Source organism: Sceloporus occidentalis, unplaced genomic scaffold, assembly GCF_023333645.1.
Source record: "Sceloporus occidentalis isolate IW3139 unplaced genomic scaffold, rSceOcc1.0.p SCAF_1, whole genome shotgun sequence".
NCBI classification, from domain to species: domain Eukaryota; kingdom Metazoa; phylum Chordata; class Lepidosauria; order Squamata; family Phrynosomatidae; genus Sceloporus; species Sceloporus occidentalis.
In genome coordinates this window covers 315,975,405-315,991,639 of record NW_028316981.1, presented here as the reverse complement: position 1 = coordinate 315,991,639, position 16,235 = coordinate 315,975,405, and the positions used below count along the sequence as shown (strand labels likewise).

Below are 16,235 nucleotides of genomic sequence, written 5' to 3'. Positions count from 1 at the left end.
GCCCCATCCCAATCTCAGCTCATAGCTAGTTGTTTCATCCTTGCAGGGCCAGAGTTTTGCCACGTTGGGCCTTTCTGTCAAGCCAGTGTTAAATTAGCCACCCCACCATGGCTTGGGTATTTTAATGACATTAGTGTGATGTGAGAAGGAGGCATGAGGAACTCATTGCTCCTACACCAAGTTAAAATTGTAAGGCTTTTTAACTGGTAGTACCTGGGGTCAGTAAGAGACGAATAAACATTAAAGCCACACAGTAGCCAAGATCCTGCCTCTGCTTTGCCAGACAGCCATAAAGCCATTGATGATGGTAGCCACAGTTGCTGGTGAAACACCAGGAATAAACTCTTCTAGAACATGGCCACATAGTCCAAAAAAATCCACAAAAAAAACTATGGATGCTGGACATGAAAGCCTTCCACGTCACATTTTGGGCAAAATCTTTCTTAGCTCAGGGTTACATCAATGTAAATCCTTTTGGGGGGCATTGCAGACGTTCTCCAGAATCACCTAGCAGATGACACTTTTTCTCTGCACAAAAAGTAATGCACAAGTGTGGTTCTGCTCTCCCTTGACCTGAGGAGCCATGGAACAGCTGAAGGAGGTGCCCTGGGAAAGGTCGCTCGCATTATCTCCAGACTTGCAGCCATCACCTTCCTGGATGTCCAATGTAAATATGTTTTGTGCTCTACTAGTAACAAATGGGCTTGCCGGACTTACTATTCAGGGTAACTATGGCGTGCTACAGACCACCTCTTTGGGGCGGCCTGTAACTGGCCCTTTCCCCACTGTATCAGGGCCTCAGCTGCCACAACAGCAGCCTCTGAGGCACCGATCCGCCGCTTTCCAGGCCACGGGGAAGCGGCAAAAGGCCACTTCCCTGCGGCCTGGAAAGGGGTGTCCTTGGGGCTTCATGCCCCAAAGACACCCGATGGCGGGGAGGAGGAGAAAGGGGCCACTCGACCCCTTTCTCCCTTGCGTCGCTGGCACAGCCATCTAAAGGCTGCGCCAGTGACGCAAACCGCAGAAGGAGCTCCATTTCGGAGCTCCTTCTTGTGCCGCGGAAAGGGCGCCCTAGGCGCCCTCGCAACATCACAACCGCGCCACCTCGTTTGGAGGCGGCACAGTGGTGATGTAGTCATGGCGGTGCCCATCTGTATAGGGTGCCGCCATTTTGTACAGACTGGGTCCGTACTAGGGTTAGGGGCGTCAAGAAGTGATGCCCCTTTCTAACCCTAGTAAGCATTCGTCACGTAGTGGGGTGCCCGTTTGTAACGGGCCTATGAAGTCTATTGTGTCTTCAAGCTGTTCCTGACTTCCAGCAAACCTATAATGAGGTTTGCTTGGCAAGATTTATTCAGAACGGGTTTGCCATTGCCTTCCTCTGAGGCTGAGAGAGTGTGATGGCAAGGTCACGCAGTGAGTTTTGTCCCTTTATTTATCTCCAGGGATTTAAACTTGTTCTCCAGAGTCATCGTCCAATGCCCAAACCACTCCACCTCGCTGGCTCTATGCTCAAGTCTAAGATCAATAAACTGCATTGTGGGGCAATTTTAGACTCCAACTATATTTAAACTCAGTGGGATGTACATTGACTAGTAGGTCCCATTCATTTCAGTGTGACTACTGCATTTGGGAAACTGAAACTGGATTCAGCAATGCATGCATTGGCTCAACTTTGCAAAATTAATTTTCCAATACTTTGGGGGTACCTGGTGGGTCAACAGACAATAAAAACCCCACATGTAAACCGTGGGACTCGTGCTTCAGATGATGTTGAATTGTAAGACCCAGCACACCTCTCAACTGGATATGGTGGCTATGACTGCTGGGAGTTGCAGTTCAATGTCTGGAGAACCACACAATTCCTATCCCTAATCTAGGTGCTGAAATAGGGAGCTTTTAAGCAAGGAATACAAAACAAATAGATGGACAATTATCACCTTATTTTCTAGTGACCTTGGTTAGACTCTCATTGTGACTTTTAGGTGTCTGCTCTAAATTTCCTTTATAATGACGCAAGGCCCTCTGCTGATCTTGCCCAGCCTTGTCAACTCTTGGTTGGCAATGCAAACTAGCACCATAACTGACCCAATAACTGAGCCTATTGCCTGGAGATTGTTGTTACTGTTAACTGCTCTTGAGTTGACTCCGACTCATGGCGACCCTGCGGATGAGACATCTCCAAGACTCCCTGTCCTCCACTTCTTTGCTTAGGTCCTGTAAACTCCTTTATAGAGTCCATCCATCTGATATGTGGCCTTCCTCTCTTTCTACATCCCTCCACCTTTCCCAGCATTACTGTCTCTTCCATGGAGATATTCTTTCTCATGACTTGACCAAAATATGACAGCCTAAGTTTTGTCATTTTGGCTTCCAGACAGGTTTCTGGCTTGATCTGTTCCAGCACCCATTTGTTTGACTTTTGGCTCTCCATGGGCTCCCTGTCACTCTTCTCCAGCACCAAATCTCCAATGAATTGATTCTCTTTTCGTCCATTTTCTTAACTGTCCAGTTCTCACATCCATACATGGTAACTGGGAATACAAGGCTTGCATGACTCTGACTTTTGTGCTTAGTTGTATATCTTTGCATTTTAGGATCTTTTCTAGTTCTTTCATAGCTGCCCTCCCTATTCTTGATCTGATTTTCTGGCTGCAGTCCCTATTTGTATGATCCCAGGTATGAGAACTCTTTTACTATTTCTATTTCTTCATTGTCTAGGTTGAATTTGTGTAATTTCCTGTGGTCGTTATTTTTGTTTTCTTTATCTTCAGTAGTAGTCCTGCCTTTGCACTTTTTTCTGTGAGCTTCCTTAGTTGTTCCAGGCCTGGGAGGTTTTCTGCTACTATTATGGTGTCGTCTGTGTATCTTGGTTTGCTGGAGAGACCAAGGATCAAATGTGGGACCTTTTTGCAATGAAAACTGAAGTGCTAGCAATAAGCTATTATCTCCCCTGAGCCCTGTTATGGCCATTGTGTGCATGCCTAGCAGTAGCTTTTTTACGCATTGTTTTTTACACGAATAACACAAAGAGGAAGGCTACCTATTCCCTCTCAATATAAAAAGCAGATTGTGGAGCCATTTTGATGCCAATTCGGCTGCGAAGTGTAGAGTGAAGGACTAGTTGCACCCTTAAGAAGGGGCCTTCCTTCCTTTGCTTCAGTATGTTTTTCATAAAAGAAAGGCCAAAAGTCGGCACATTCATGCCTACGCTTGCAAATCAGAGTAAACTCGACTAATAATGCAGGGCAGTATAAGGCTTCTTGCAGGACAGAGCTTGCTAATGCAGTAAGAAAACAAACAATCCTGTGTGTATCTTAAAAAAAAATCTTTTATACAAGACTTATTGTAAATGCTTTCAAATGGTCAAGAGGAGGAGCTTAACATTTAGAATATTATCCATGATGCACACTCAGGTCCTCCGAAAAGATTTTCTGAACACAACTTCATAAAAATGTAAGCTACCATACCTTCCTCTTTGCTGGCCGGTTGTGTGCAGAATCATTTTAAGCAAAGTCAAGCAAAAAAATTAAACGTGCAACTGCAAAACTGGGAAATCGGCACAATTTATTCTGAATATAAAAAAGTCTGGCTTCAGGTGTGGAGGTTTCATACATAGCTGTGCACTCTCTTCCTCCTCTGCCTGTCGCTCTCCCAACGCTCCCGCACTAAAATACTGAAATTTGTGACACTTCAGCACCAAAATGCTAGAAGGCTACTGCTCAACTTACTTCTAGACCCCAAAATAGTTTTCAGTGCAGGAATATTTACTATCCTCGCTTTCTTTCCAGAGAAGTGCATTACATATTTTATAAAGCCATCGTTCTGGAATTCTTTCATTCTCTGCCTACAGCTGTTCATTCTTGCTGCACCCCACAGATGCTTCTTCATCACTATATAGATGCTTTTAAATCAGTATTTTAAACATCATCTATAGCCCATCTCTCACCAAAAAGGTAGTTCAGTTTTCATGGGCCCTGCCCTCATTCAACTATAATGCCAGGGCCAATGAACTGAATGTATTGAATGCAAACACCTGCAACTGAATGAACTTTCAAGTGTCTTCCTTTCCAGGAATTCAAGCACACAGCTTCCCTTTCAGAAGTGTTCCAGAGGTGTTCCTCTCTGCACCACTTTTGTGGCTGATGATCATTTTCAGACCAAGAATGCCCTCAAGGAGCTGCTTCTTCTGAATTTAATTCTAGCTCACAGTAATTCTCCCAACTTTCTACTAAATGCAGCTCATGCGCTGGTTCACCTCGAGTGCCACATGATGATTTATCCTCTGTAATTTCTCCAATGTTTCTGGTTGTCAACAACAAAAAGCTGTTGAAACTTTCCATTATCTTTGCAAAGGGAGTCTTTCCAACAGGAAGGTAGCCTGACCTTGCAATAAATCATAACCTACTTCCAAAATAGGACAAAAGAGAGCAGACCAGCTACAGTCCTCAGGAATACTGTCTTAACCAATGGTTCTTATCTAGTGCTGGAGTCCACCATGTTCTGGACCAACAGAATAGACCTCCTGGTTTAAGCAAGGATGAAACAGCCCTCCAAAGACAGTGGAGACAATTTGATTTTAGGAGCATTCCTCGCAAATAGAGCCACCTTCTTTTTCAAGGGCAGTTCTGGACTGCCTGGATGTGACTGTGGGGCAAATGCCCCCAACTCCTTGGTACAATTTTTTCGAGATTCTGTTAGGAATGTTTCAAAAAGGTTGCTCTCATCAAGTTGACTAACAGTAGGACCACAGCCACAAAACTGGGCCTCAGAGGGCAGATCTGCACAAACTGTCAATGCTGCAGCCAGCCACAGGTGCCTCGTGAAGACCCACTTGCCCCCATCCCCAAAGACCCCTCATCTTCTAGGAGCACCGACTTGTAAATGCACAGTTCCTCATCTCATTTGGTATCAACGCCAACAACATGCAGCTGGAAGGGTGGCATGGGTGAAAACGGCAGGGAAGGAGCCAGCTGTGGAAGCATCCAACACCCAACTAAATGTGCCTGGGAGAGAGCGCAGCACAACAGAAATGCTTTTTCTATAAGAAGGGTGGCCCTTGAGGTGGACACAGCTCTTTAGCAGACATTTTGTTTTCTTAAGTTTCTTTTTTTTTGTGGCACTGGTAGAAGCAGAAAAAAGTGAGGGTGGCTTAGTCAGGTTCATCACCAAAAGCCTCGGTGGGCATGCAGGGCTGCTCTTCCACAGCCTTTAAGCCTTCGATACTTCAGAGGCAGCTTCTGAACAGGGGACTAGTAATAGAGGTGTGTTTTATTCTACATTTTATTAGTAGACAGATGTGCAGAAAAAAACCAAAACTAAATTACCAAAGGAGGAGGAGACAACACAAAAGAAAAAAATGCATTAGTTAACCTGGTCTGGTAAGTTGCATCAACAGGGGAAAGGGAGAGAGAGAGAGAGAAAGAGGAGAAAAACACCCAAGATCCCAGCGCTGAAAGAGAAAACAGCCATAGAATTCTAGTGCTCCCTGTTGGTTTCAAAGTATTAGGAACTGCATCTGAACTGGTTTTGTGTTTTTTTTCCCAATCAGAAATGTAAACGCAGAAATAGGTGGAACAGGAGAAAGAACCAGGCTGTAGAAGAGCTCACGTAAACATGTGTCCTCAATCGCTTAACTAGCTTGATAGTTGCATTTCAAGAGGTTGGTTGGATCTCGAGAAGAGGGAACCAGCAAGTCGACTGGCAGCCATCATGTCTCGGGGAGTTCGCTAGGCTCAGCAGAGAGGTCTTCCTGACACCTGCCCCCCAAAAAAGAGTTACCACAAGAGGAGGACAGAGGTATAATAATGCATCTCACACCACCAAGCTTGAGAATACAAGTCACTGGAGAGCATACAGTGAACACGGTCAAGGTACGAGGGAAAAGGCGCTGAGAGACGCAGTATCTTCATTTCAGGCTGAACTAAGAGCACAAATGGGCTTCCTTTCACCCCTCCGTTCAGGACTGGTGAACCCCCTGCTAGCTAGAACACTATTCAAGGGGAATGACTTTCATTTGTTTCCCCCATCCTTTGCAGGAGAAATGACCATGGTGCCTACGACAGATCCCCATCTTCTCATGGACCCTTTTCCTACGCTAACAGCCCGTCTGAATTAACATACAAAGCAGAGCCAGCTGGGAAAGAAGCATTTCTCTACAAATCCTGGCAATCCACTCCAATCCCCATGTTTTTAGTATCCAATTTCTTTTCAGTAACCTTATATGGAGAAGGAAGGCAAAGACACATGGCCTCGCACGGTTGCAATGAAAATCTGAGAAGACTGGATCTTGACACCAAAGGAATGACTGGCCTCCTTGGGTTAGCTGTTAAGTTTCCCGACACACAGAAGATGCCTGTGGCATTCTGGGCCGTCTACATTGCCTCTTGAGTACTTTCTCCTTTGGACTGGTTGGTCAGGATAAAGCTGGCCCACACAGACAGGGGTGAGCGACACCAGCTGTAAATGCCAACATACAGAAGGCTGCAACCTAGACTGCATGTGAGAGCACAATGCCACCGTCATAGCCACCTGGTTTCTGCTACTGACTCAGCTCCTTCCGACACATTTCCTCTCACAGCCTCTCCTCCCTTAGAAAGACACAAAGGGGAACTGAGATCTGGCCCAGGAGCTTAACACATTCTACCAGAGGGCAAGCACAATGCTTTACTGCTGAAGAAAATGGAGGTGAAGCTCATACCACCACCACCACCACCCTCTTTGAAGGCCACAAGCCATAGCACTCCCTCTACCCCTGCTTTCAGCCACTAGACATGGAAACAGCCACAGATGCTACTACATCACACCCATCAACTCCATCACACACAGCAGAGGCAATACACTACAGAGGCTGCATGCCAGTTTCTTCTCCCCTGAAAATTCAAAGTGGCCTTCTGGTTCTGGGCGGGAACAGGCATACTCACACTCTTAAGGAGTTCTCCTCCAGTTCTGGCATGACCTAAGAGACCCTTTTTGCCAAGGGAAATGCAACCCACCAGGCTGGAAAGCAGCCTCTTGCTAAGGAAGAGATCTCCTTCCTGCATGGCACAGCAGCCAATAATGCCACCTTCAGCCATTCAGCTCCTAGCAATGAGGGGTTGATGTGACAGCTCCGCAGCAGGCTTACGCATTGCACCAAGTTCAGGAGCCGAAAGCAGCAGCCAAGCATGGGGCTACTTGAAGGAAAGCAGCCACAACCCAACCCAACCCACACCCCTAGAAGAGTCTCCAGGAAACCTGCTGGAACTATAGGCGGCTACTCTATGAGACCAAAGCTTGCCATACTCATGACTGAAAGGGCTCAGTAGGAACAGGATGCAGCATGTTTTGAAGTATTTATTGTAAGGTTCATTATCACAAGACAGCCACCCTTCTCTACTCTCCAAAGTGTCTGTTGAGCCTACGAAGGGTGGCGGTTTAAGCTCACCTCCCCACTTTCACAAGGGCCATCCTCATACCCCAATCCCCCACCCTCCCTAGCCAACCCAGCAACCCACAGGCGCTCAGCAGAACTGAAATGGAATACTGGACCTTTCAGCACCATGTCTTATCAAGCTCAGTATACAGGAGCTCAAGCTCTGCCCAACGCCGTGAAAAAAAAAAAGGAAAGGAAATGGGGAAAAAAAAAGGAAGGAAGGGAGAAAGGAAGGAGAAAAAACCACCACCAGCACCACCACAAGGCAAAACAAGTGTGCACGCAATCATTGTCAATGGAGCAGCAAAGCCTGGGGTTGGGCTCTGCAGCCAAGTTGGCTTGTGTTGTTGTTGTTGCTGCTGCTGTCCATGTATCAAGTGCAGCTGGCAGGGAGCGCCCCGCACAGTCTCCGGCGTTTAAATACATTAAACATCTTGATGAAAGACTGTGTTTAATTCAAGAGCAAACCTATTTTTTTCCTCATCTCGTGAATGCCCCTGAAAGGCGGGCGGGGGAGGGGGGTAGAGCAGAACGATGAGGGAGGGAGAAGCATCGTTAGTTTAAAAAAGGAAGGAAGGAAGGAAGGAATGAAGAAAAAAGAAAAGAAAGAGGGGAAATCAGACTACAGTGATGGGACAGGAAAGAATGCAAGAACAGAGACATTCTGCAAAGGGCTTTCTCACAAGGAGGCCCAAAGGAGGGTTGGGGTGAGATATCGAGATCCGTACGACAGGAGAAAGCAGGAGACGCAAGTTGAGTTGGTGTCTTCCCCACCCCTGTGCATGTGTGTGTATATATATTTTTTGCTGAACTGTCACTAGGAGACCGCTGCTCCCCTCTGGCAAAACAGGCAGGACAGTACGGGAGGCAGGACGGGGCGGGGGAGTGGGGCCAGGTCACGACTCCTCGTTGCCAGAATCATCGTCGTCATAACAATCGGCATCCTCCTCCTCTTCCTCATCTTCGTCATCGATATCATCATCGTACAAGTCGTCATAAAGCAAATCTGAGCTGTTGTCATTGGAAGGCACTTTAGTTTTGATGCAGTACTCCGCCAAAGTGGTGGGAACCTTCACACCATCCTTTTCGGCTTCTGCCTTGGTTGCCTGGACTTGTTTCCTGAGGGGCAGAGAAGGGGGTGGGGGGACAGACCATGGGGTTAGGAAGCAGGGCCGATGCCACCCCAAGTCCACACAGTGCCATGGCCTTCACAGAACCTCCTTTCTCCAATTCACTCCCCCACAGCAAGCATCCTTGTCATGTTTCCATGCAAAATGGAAGCCAAAATACTGTATCATGCTTGCATAGTGTGAATCTACACTCATATAGTTATGTGAAGAGATCTTGTAGCACCTTTAAGACTAACTGAAAGAAAGAAGTTGGCAGCATGAGCTTTTGCAGACTTAAGTCTACTTCCTCAGATGCATTTGGTGGAGTGGAAAGCCAAAGGACTAAAGAGGCTGGTGGAAAGCACCAAATTAAGCCAGATAGAAAGGAAATCCATCAACTTCTTCAGTCCCTGGGCTTTCGACTTCACCAAATGCATCTGAAGAATTAGACTTACGTCTACAAAAACTCATGTTGCCAACTTCATTCTTCCGTTTACTCTCAAAAGTGCTACAAAATCTCTCTGCATATTGATTTTATAGACTAACATGGCTATTATCTTTGAATTCTACCACTATAGTTAAGCATTGTTTTTAAATTTTTAATTATTTCTTTATATTTAAAGAGCTGGTGTGGTTTAGTGATGTGTATGTTGGACTGAGATTTGAAGAGATCAGCGCTCAAGTCCTCACCCAGCTATGGAAATCCAATAGGTGAGCTTGGGCAAGATTCAGACTCTGAGCCTGAGAGGAAGGCAAAGCAAACCTCCTCTGAAGAAATCTTGCCAAGAAAACCCTAGGAGAGGACTGTTGTACACAAGAGTTGAGATGAGGGCACAGAACAACCAATTTTATTTACATCCTGCCTTTCTCCCAAATGGGTGGCTCACAACATGAATTAAAGACTGAATAATAAGAAACCTAAAAACAAATAAACTAACATATTAAAACATCTATATTTTAAAACAATGCAAATTCATTTAGAAAATATGACAATAACAGTAAAACAAACAAACACCCACCCTGAAAAGCACAACAGGTCACCTTTGTTTTTATGTGCTTTCAAGTTGTTTCCTACTTATGGTTTTCTTGGCAACTTTCTTCAGAAGGGGTTTGCCATTGCCATCCTCTGAGGCAGAGCATGTGAGACTTGCCTAGGGTTGGGTTTTCATAGCTGAGCTGAGATTCAAACCCTGGCCTCCAGCCACAGCCCAACCCTCAAACCACTACACTACATTCTGCTGAATATCAAAGAAGTGCTCCAAACTCCGTTTCTGCCAGTGTGCCTGACTGTGGTCCCCTTGTGGTCCCCCCACTGACTCAAAGTGGTCCATTGAAGGCACCTGTGTATGGTTACACACTTTCTCTGGCTTACCGAATGATTTCAGCATATTCTTTGTCTTTTCCTTTGCTGTCCCGCCATTTCCTGAACATGACCGAAGCATCCACGTTTGCCGGAGAGAAGGTGTTGGGCTCATTAAGCAAGGAGATTACGCTCAGTAGGATAGTCCTAGAGAAAGCAAGAGGAGAGGAGAGGAGAATCAGGACCACTGGCCTTGCTGAGTTCTCATCTGCAGGAAGGAGAGCCAGCCATGTGAGGAACAGGTTCTGAGGCACACAAGGCAGCTGTGTGGCAGGCAGAGTCAGGAGCACACACTTCCAAAGTCACTGGCAAGGACTGATTCCCTCCCCTCTTCCCGCAGGGTGAACAATCCATGGTCCATAGCTAGCAACACCTCAGGGCTCCAAATACTCCCACACACCATTTTTAACAGCCATATTGCCCCTCCTGCAAGAGGCTATGTGGTGGGCCAATTCCACCATGTTTTAAGCTCCTTGCACTGTCTTAGGCTGAAGAGGGGGAAACCATTCTCCAAATTTGTCTGAGACTTCTAGCCATTTCTTATTTTGAATAAAAGGACCCTGCTTGACCTAAAAATGTTCAGAGGGGGGCAAGTCCAGTAAGTGCAACCATGGCCCACAGTTGAAAAAGAAAATTTGGGGGGGGGGGGTCAGAAGTGTGTTTCCCTCAATTTACTCCAGCCCCTGGACCCTGGAAAGCTGTCCATCCTGACTTAAGAGTTTGCAACCCCAAAATAATAGTATGATCTTTTACATGGTCAGGGCAAGCAAAGCTTTCTTCCATGAGCACTAATTCAAAGTGCTTTTGAGGAGGGCAGGGCAGGTGCTGCTGCATTTGCCCTCATCCTCCATCAGACCCACCATAGGGTCTCTGTGTTTTCCCCTTGTCCTACTGGGGGGGTTGTTCTCTCTTAGCAATAAATTATATCTACCTGTTTTTAATTTCCTACAGTGTTTATTACGTTCTAAAAATATGAGGCAGACATGGAAAGACAAACTAATTTTAAGCAATGTTTTGGTCCAGAATTGGACAGAGAAGCATCCATACATGAGGAAGCTTTGGTCTCAACTTCCTTCACGCCCTGGCAGAAATCCTTTCCATGATGTAACTGTCACAGTGGCAAGGCTCAGTGCCTCCTGGAAAAGCTGCCCTGTCACTTTGAAGGCACTGCTGACATCCAGAGTGCCAAGGATCCATAGAGGGCTGCACAAAGCTGAGCAATGACCTTTCATTCATTGCAACAAACAAAACACTGAATGAAATCAACTACAGCTGGCCAACCTGCCTGCCTGCCTGTGAGCAGAGGCAGTTGTAGAAATCTTGCCCTGCCTATTCTTCGCCTCACACCTTTTGTACTCTGCCGGGCACCCCACAGACATTAAAGGCACATAAACAGGTTTTGATGATGGTGCTCACCAGAGTGAGCATGATGCTGATTTCCCCCCCCCCCCCCCCCCCCCGATAGAAGAAAAGGGCCTAGAGAACACAGTGCTGCCAGGGTTATCTTAAATCTTCCCAAATACTCATGTCTTTCCCCATTGTAGATCCCTCCACTCGCTTCTAGTTCAGGCCAGTGTTGGAAAGGGTGTTATAAATAAACATTATTATTATTATTATTAGGATTGAGAATGGGAAAGAGCGAGAAGGGCTCTTAAGGGAAGAAAAGACCTCTAGACACAAGAATCTGCAGTGGAATCTGAGGGCTGGCAGAGAGCCAACAAAAACAAAGCCAGATAGAGCTGTACTTCCACAGCCCTCAGGAAGAAGGAAGCAGCTCTGGCTTCTGCTAGATTCAATGGCTACCAGCACTCATGAGTACCATGAGCTCTACCTATTCTATCCCCCAAAGTAGGCACATGACACTATATGAGGCAGGTTCATGTTAGCCTTTTAAAAAGAATAATGTCAGAATAATGACACATTGCCTTGGCCAGCTTTACAAAGCCTATTTTGTCCTCATGGTTTCCAATTTTGTGTTGGCACTGCTTGTATAGTCTGTAAGTTTACACCAGCTGTTGGTGGAATTTTGTTTAGCACTAGTCATGTTTTTCTAGCCTTTATAGGGTTTTTTAAATGCTTTCTGACAAATGCAGGTTGGCAGTTTGAAGCCACATGATGGAGTGAGATCCTGTTACTAGCCCCAGCTTCTGCCAACCTAACAATTCGAAAGCAAGTAAAAAGTGCAAGTAGATAAATAGGTACCACTTCAGTGGGAAGGTAACATCTCCATTCTACCAAAAGAAAGAAGACATACGGTTATCTTTGACAATGCTGGCTCTTTGGCATAGTAATGGAGATGAGCACCATCCCTACAGCTGGACACGACTTGACAACCTTTTCAAAGGGGAAACCTTTACTTTTACCTTTTTAGCCTTCCTGAATCTATTTGCAGAACATAATGAGCTATGCAAATTAGGGGTCATTCATCTCCAGTCTCACAGCAGCCTCAGCTCTATTCATCTCTCTGAATTCAAGATTTTGAAGAAAAGCATCAAAGCTTGCTTCGTGGCAGATGTTTCTTCCACACACATGGTGGAGGATGCAGGAATTGCTCATATGGAGGAAAGTTTGCATGAAGGGTCCTGGAAACTTGGTTGTGCTTTGGCAGCTGAGGCTAACCATTACCTGACATTCTGGGTTGGGTTCCACCTTTCCGATGGCAGCTCTCCACTTTGAGGGTCATCTACAGGTGGGTGAAGGATTGAAATACATACATCTCCATTCTACCAAAAGAAAGAAGAAGACACACTAAGACACAATATCTAGTGCAGGTGTATACACACACATACACACACACACACTCTCTCTTAAAGGACCATCTGGAGAACAGAGTCTGCTAGGAAAATATAGATTTAGCCGTCTCACTTAGATTATTTCTAACCAATCCACCTTAATATACATTTGCATCACTTTTACTAAAGTGAGGTTTAGGGACACGCATTCACACCAAGGACCAGAACCATTTATTTTACTATTTACTAAATCAAACCTCATCCATATGTAGGAGGAACAGGCACACACATACACAGACTGAACCACCAACAAACATTGCCACCCTTGGTAAGGGCAGCAAGAAAGAAAACACAAGACAGTAAACTCAGTTAGTGACCCCTTGAGATGTATATACCCAGCAGCTATTGATACCCTGCATATTCCCCCTTTTAAACTCTTCCCTCCCTCTTCAACCTTTGTAATTATATTTTACAATTTCAGTTTTAAAAATGGGCTCAAATCCTTTTTTCAAAAAAGGATTTTGAGAGATGGCAAGACTCCTAGGGATTTTTTGAGGATTTTGAGAGATGGCAAGCCTTGCACATTATTTGTTTTCTGGGCTCAATTGGGAAGCATTCAGAATCCAAAAAGTCCAGCAGAGGGAACCAGAGCTCACAATAAAAGGGCAACTCCTCCAAGCAGTTATTTGCTTCCATGAGCTGCTTACTGCCAAACAAAAGCCCTTTCGCTGCAGTGTGAGTGCCCAGGATTTGAGGCCTTGCCTGCACCTGGCCCTGCCTTGGCATAGCTGATACTGAGCAAGACTGGAGTAAAGGGGCAGAAGTGGATGATGGGCCACTGCTGGCCGCTGCAGATCAAGGTCCCAGGTACAAACAAAGCCAGGCCTACAGCTATCTTAATCAGGGTGACCAGATACCTCCCCCCCTTTTTAGGACATGTCCTACATTTTAACCCTCTGTCCAGTAAGAATTCCAAAATGTCCTCCATTTTGAACATGGCTATGAGGCCCAATGAGTAGCGCCACATTTGCTCTTCCCCTTTGTAAAACGTGTCTACCTGACAGCTTGTCCCCACTACAAACAGGAAGATAGGGTGGATCCTTCTAAATTTCTTTTTATTAGGAGCAGCAGCAGCAGCCAAAAGTTGCACCCAGAGCTTGGGGCATGTTTGTTTCTTGGGAGGGGAAAAGGACAGCAAAGGTGTTAGGCAACGGGTTGCTTGAGGGCACACTGCAAATGTTGAAAGAATGTTTTTCTTCATTTCAGCACAATGGACAAATGAAAGGAATATTGCAAACCAAGAAGGCATTTTAATGTTTTAATGGAACCCATTTGCTGAAGTTGTGGTATGAGGGCAAGACTCTTCTTTTTCTTTGCTTTTCCCAAACACTTTGCACTCAGGACACGGCTCTTCCCCCAGTATTAAAATCTCATGAAACACACAGGAAGCTGCATCCGACAGAAGGACAGGTTGCTTACCTGTAACAGTATTTCTTCGAGTGGTCATCTGCGAATACATACAAGTGGGTTTTACTGCGCCTGCGCAGTGCTGTTCGGAAACTTCTGGAATCACTGGGCAAAGTTTACTTTGCAACATATAGAAACTTTTTGGCGGTAACTCCGCCCACCCGTTATAAGGCCCCTGCCTTCCTGCTCTTTCCCCAGTTCCGCAATTTTTCCGCCAAGCAGGCGATGGAAAGAGCCAATAAGAGCAGGACACTGAGGGGATGGACGGGTGGGATTTGTATGTATTCGCAGATGACCACTCGAAGAAATACTGTTACAGGTAAGCAACCTGTCCTTCTTCTTCGTGGTCTCTGCGAATCATACAAATGGGTTTAGACTGACAAGCTTAGGTATGCGGCGGAGGGAGTGTCCTGAAACCACAGCTATGGTAAACCAAGGTGTATTTATTGGAACAATAAACACTTTGAACCATAAAAAGAGTCAGTCTCTTGTTGATGTACAGACCAAAGATAGCAATAACATTGCTAGACCTGGGAAGGGAACAAAAGGTCGTGCAAGACCAGTCCCATAGAAATTGTGCAAACCAACATTTAACAAATTGGAAACAGTGGCATATGTACATAGGCACTGAAACACAAACCATCAGTAGTGCAGTCAATGCAACCCTGAAACCAACACAGCCCTCCCGAAAGCTGCGTCTCGGATGGCTCTGGTGTCCAACCTATAATGTTTAATAAAAGTCAGAGGTTGGGACCAGACAGCAGCCTTGCAGACATCCTCCAAGGAAATCCCCGACAGGAATGCAGAGGATGCTGACATTGCCCTTGTGGAATGAGACCGAACCCTGCCCGGGAGAGGTTTGCCCAAAAGTTCATAGCAGAGGTGGATGGTACCGGCCACCCATTTGGAAAACCTTTGCGCAGACACCAGCAACCCTTTCTTCGGCTCCGAGTAGCACTGGAAGAGTCTTTCGGAGCGGCTGGAGGCAGCAGTTCTGTCCAAGTAAAAAGCCAGTGCTCTCCTGACATCAAGAGAGTGCAGGCTTCGCTCCGCATCTGAAGTCGGGTTGGATGCGAGAGTAGGCAACACAATGTCCTGGCACATGTGGAAAGCAGACACAACCTTAGGCAAGAAAGTAATGTCTGTCCGAAGGACCACCTTGTCCCTGTGAAACCTCAGGAAGGGTTGGTCCCTCCGCAAGGCACAGAGTTCGCCCGCACGGCGGGCAGAGGTAATGGCCACAAGAAAAGCAGTTTTCCAAGTCAGTAGTCTCAAGTCCGCTGTGGCCATCGGCTCGAAGGGCTTGGACTGGAGCCCGGACAGTACTGCCTCCAAGCTCCAAGCCGGCGCTGGTACCGACACAGGAGGATGCAAGTTGGCACATCCCTTAAGGAACCCTTTCACCAAGGGATCCCTGAAAAAGGAAGCCCTCCCCCCGAATTGGTACTTGGCACAAATGGCAGATAGATAGCACTTGATGGATGCGAGGCACAGCCCCTCATCGAAAAGCGCCATCAAAAACTCCAGCACCACTGGAGTGGACACTTGAGCAGGAGACAAGCCCTTTCGGTCAAGGAAGAGGCTAAACCTCTTCCATTTCAGGGCATAGGACCGCTGGGTGGAAGGTTTCCTTGCAGCCAGGATCACCGTCCTCACCGCCTCCGGCAGGTCGGTTAGGGCTGTATCCTCCAGGCCACCAGCGGCAGGCTCTCGATGTCCGGGTGCAGGATCTGGCCGTCCTGGATCGACAACAGGTCGGGACGGAAGTCGAGGCGGAGGAAGCATCTCCTGGAGAGGTGGAGAAGGGATGCGAACCAAGGCTGTCTCGGCCACCACGGGGTGATCAGGATCGCATGCGAACGGTCCGTTGTCATCTTGGACACCACCCTGATGATGAGAGGGAAGGGAGGAAAGGCGTAAAGCAGCTCTCCCGTCCAAAGGAAGGCAAACGCGTCTCCGAGGGATCCATCCATTTGCCTTCTGGAGCAGAACTGGGGACAGTGGCTGTTCCACTCGGTCGCGAAGAGGTCGATCCGGGGGGTTCCCCACCTCTCGAACAGGTCGCTGACTGTCTCCGGATGGAGCCTCCACTCGTGGCACACCGAAGAGGACCTGCTTAGGCGATCTGCCAACTCGTTGTCCTCTCCTGGGAG

General features: G+C 46.7%; 1 protein-coding gene across 1 annotated transcript in view; it reads right to left on the bottom strand.

Annotated features, from left to right (window-relative positions):
• Positions 1 to 3,546: 3,546 nt before the first annotated feature.
• The window catches only part of LOC149324244 (ubiquitin-conjugating enzyme E2 R2-like), a 102,552-nt gene continuing 89,863 nt past the window's right edge, over positions 3,547 to 16,235 (bottom strand). The window contains exons 3-5 of the mRNA XM_089498000.1: positions 12,509 to 12,606; positions 9,896 to 10,030; positions 3,547 to 8,533 (exon numbers count right to left, since the gene is read on the bottom strand). Of these exons, the coding sequence (XP_089354126.1) occupies positions 8,311 to 8,533; positions 9,896 to 10,030; positions 12,509 to 12,606 (456 nt within the window). The 3' untranslated portion in view covers positions 3,547 to 8,310. The remainder of the gene's footprint in view (positions 8,534 to 9,895; positions 10,031 to 12,508; positions 12,607 to 16,235) is intronic.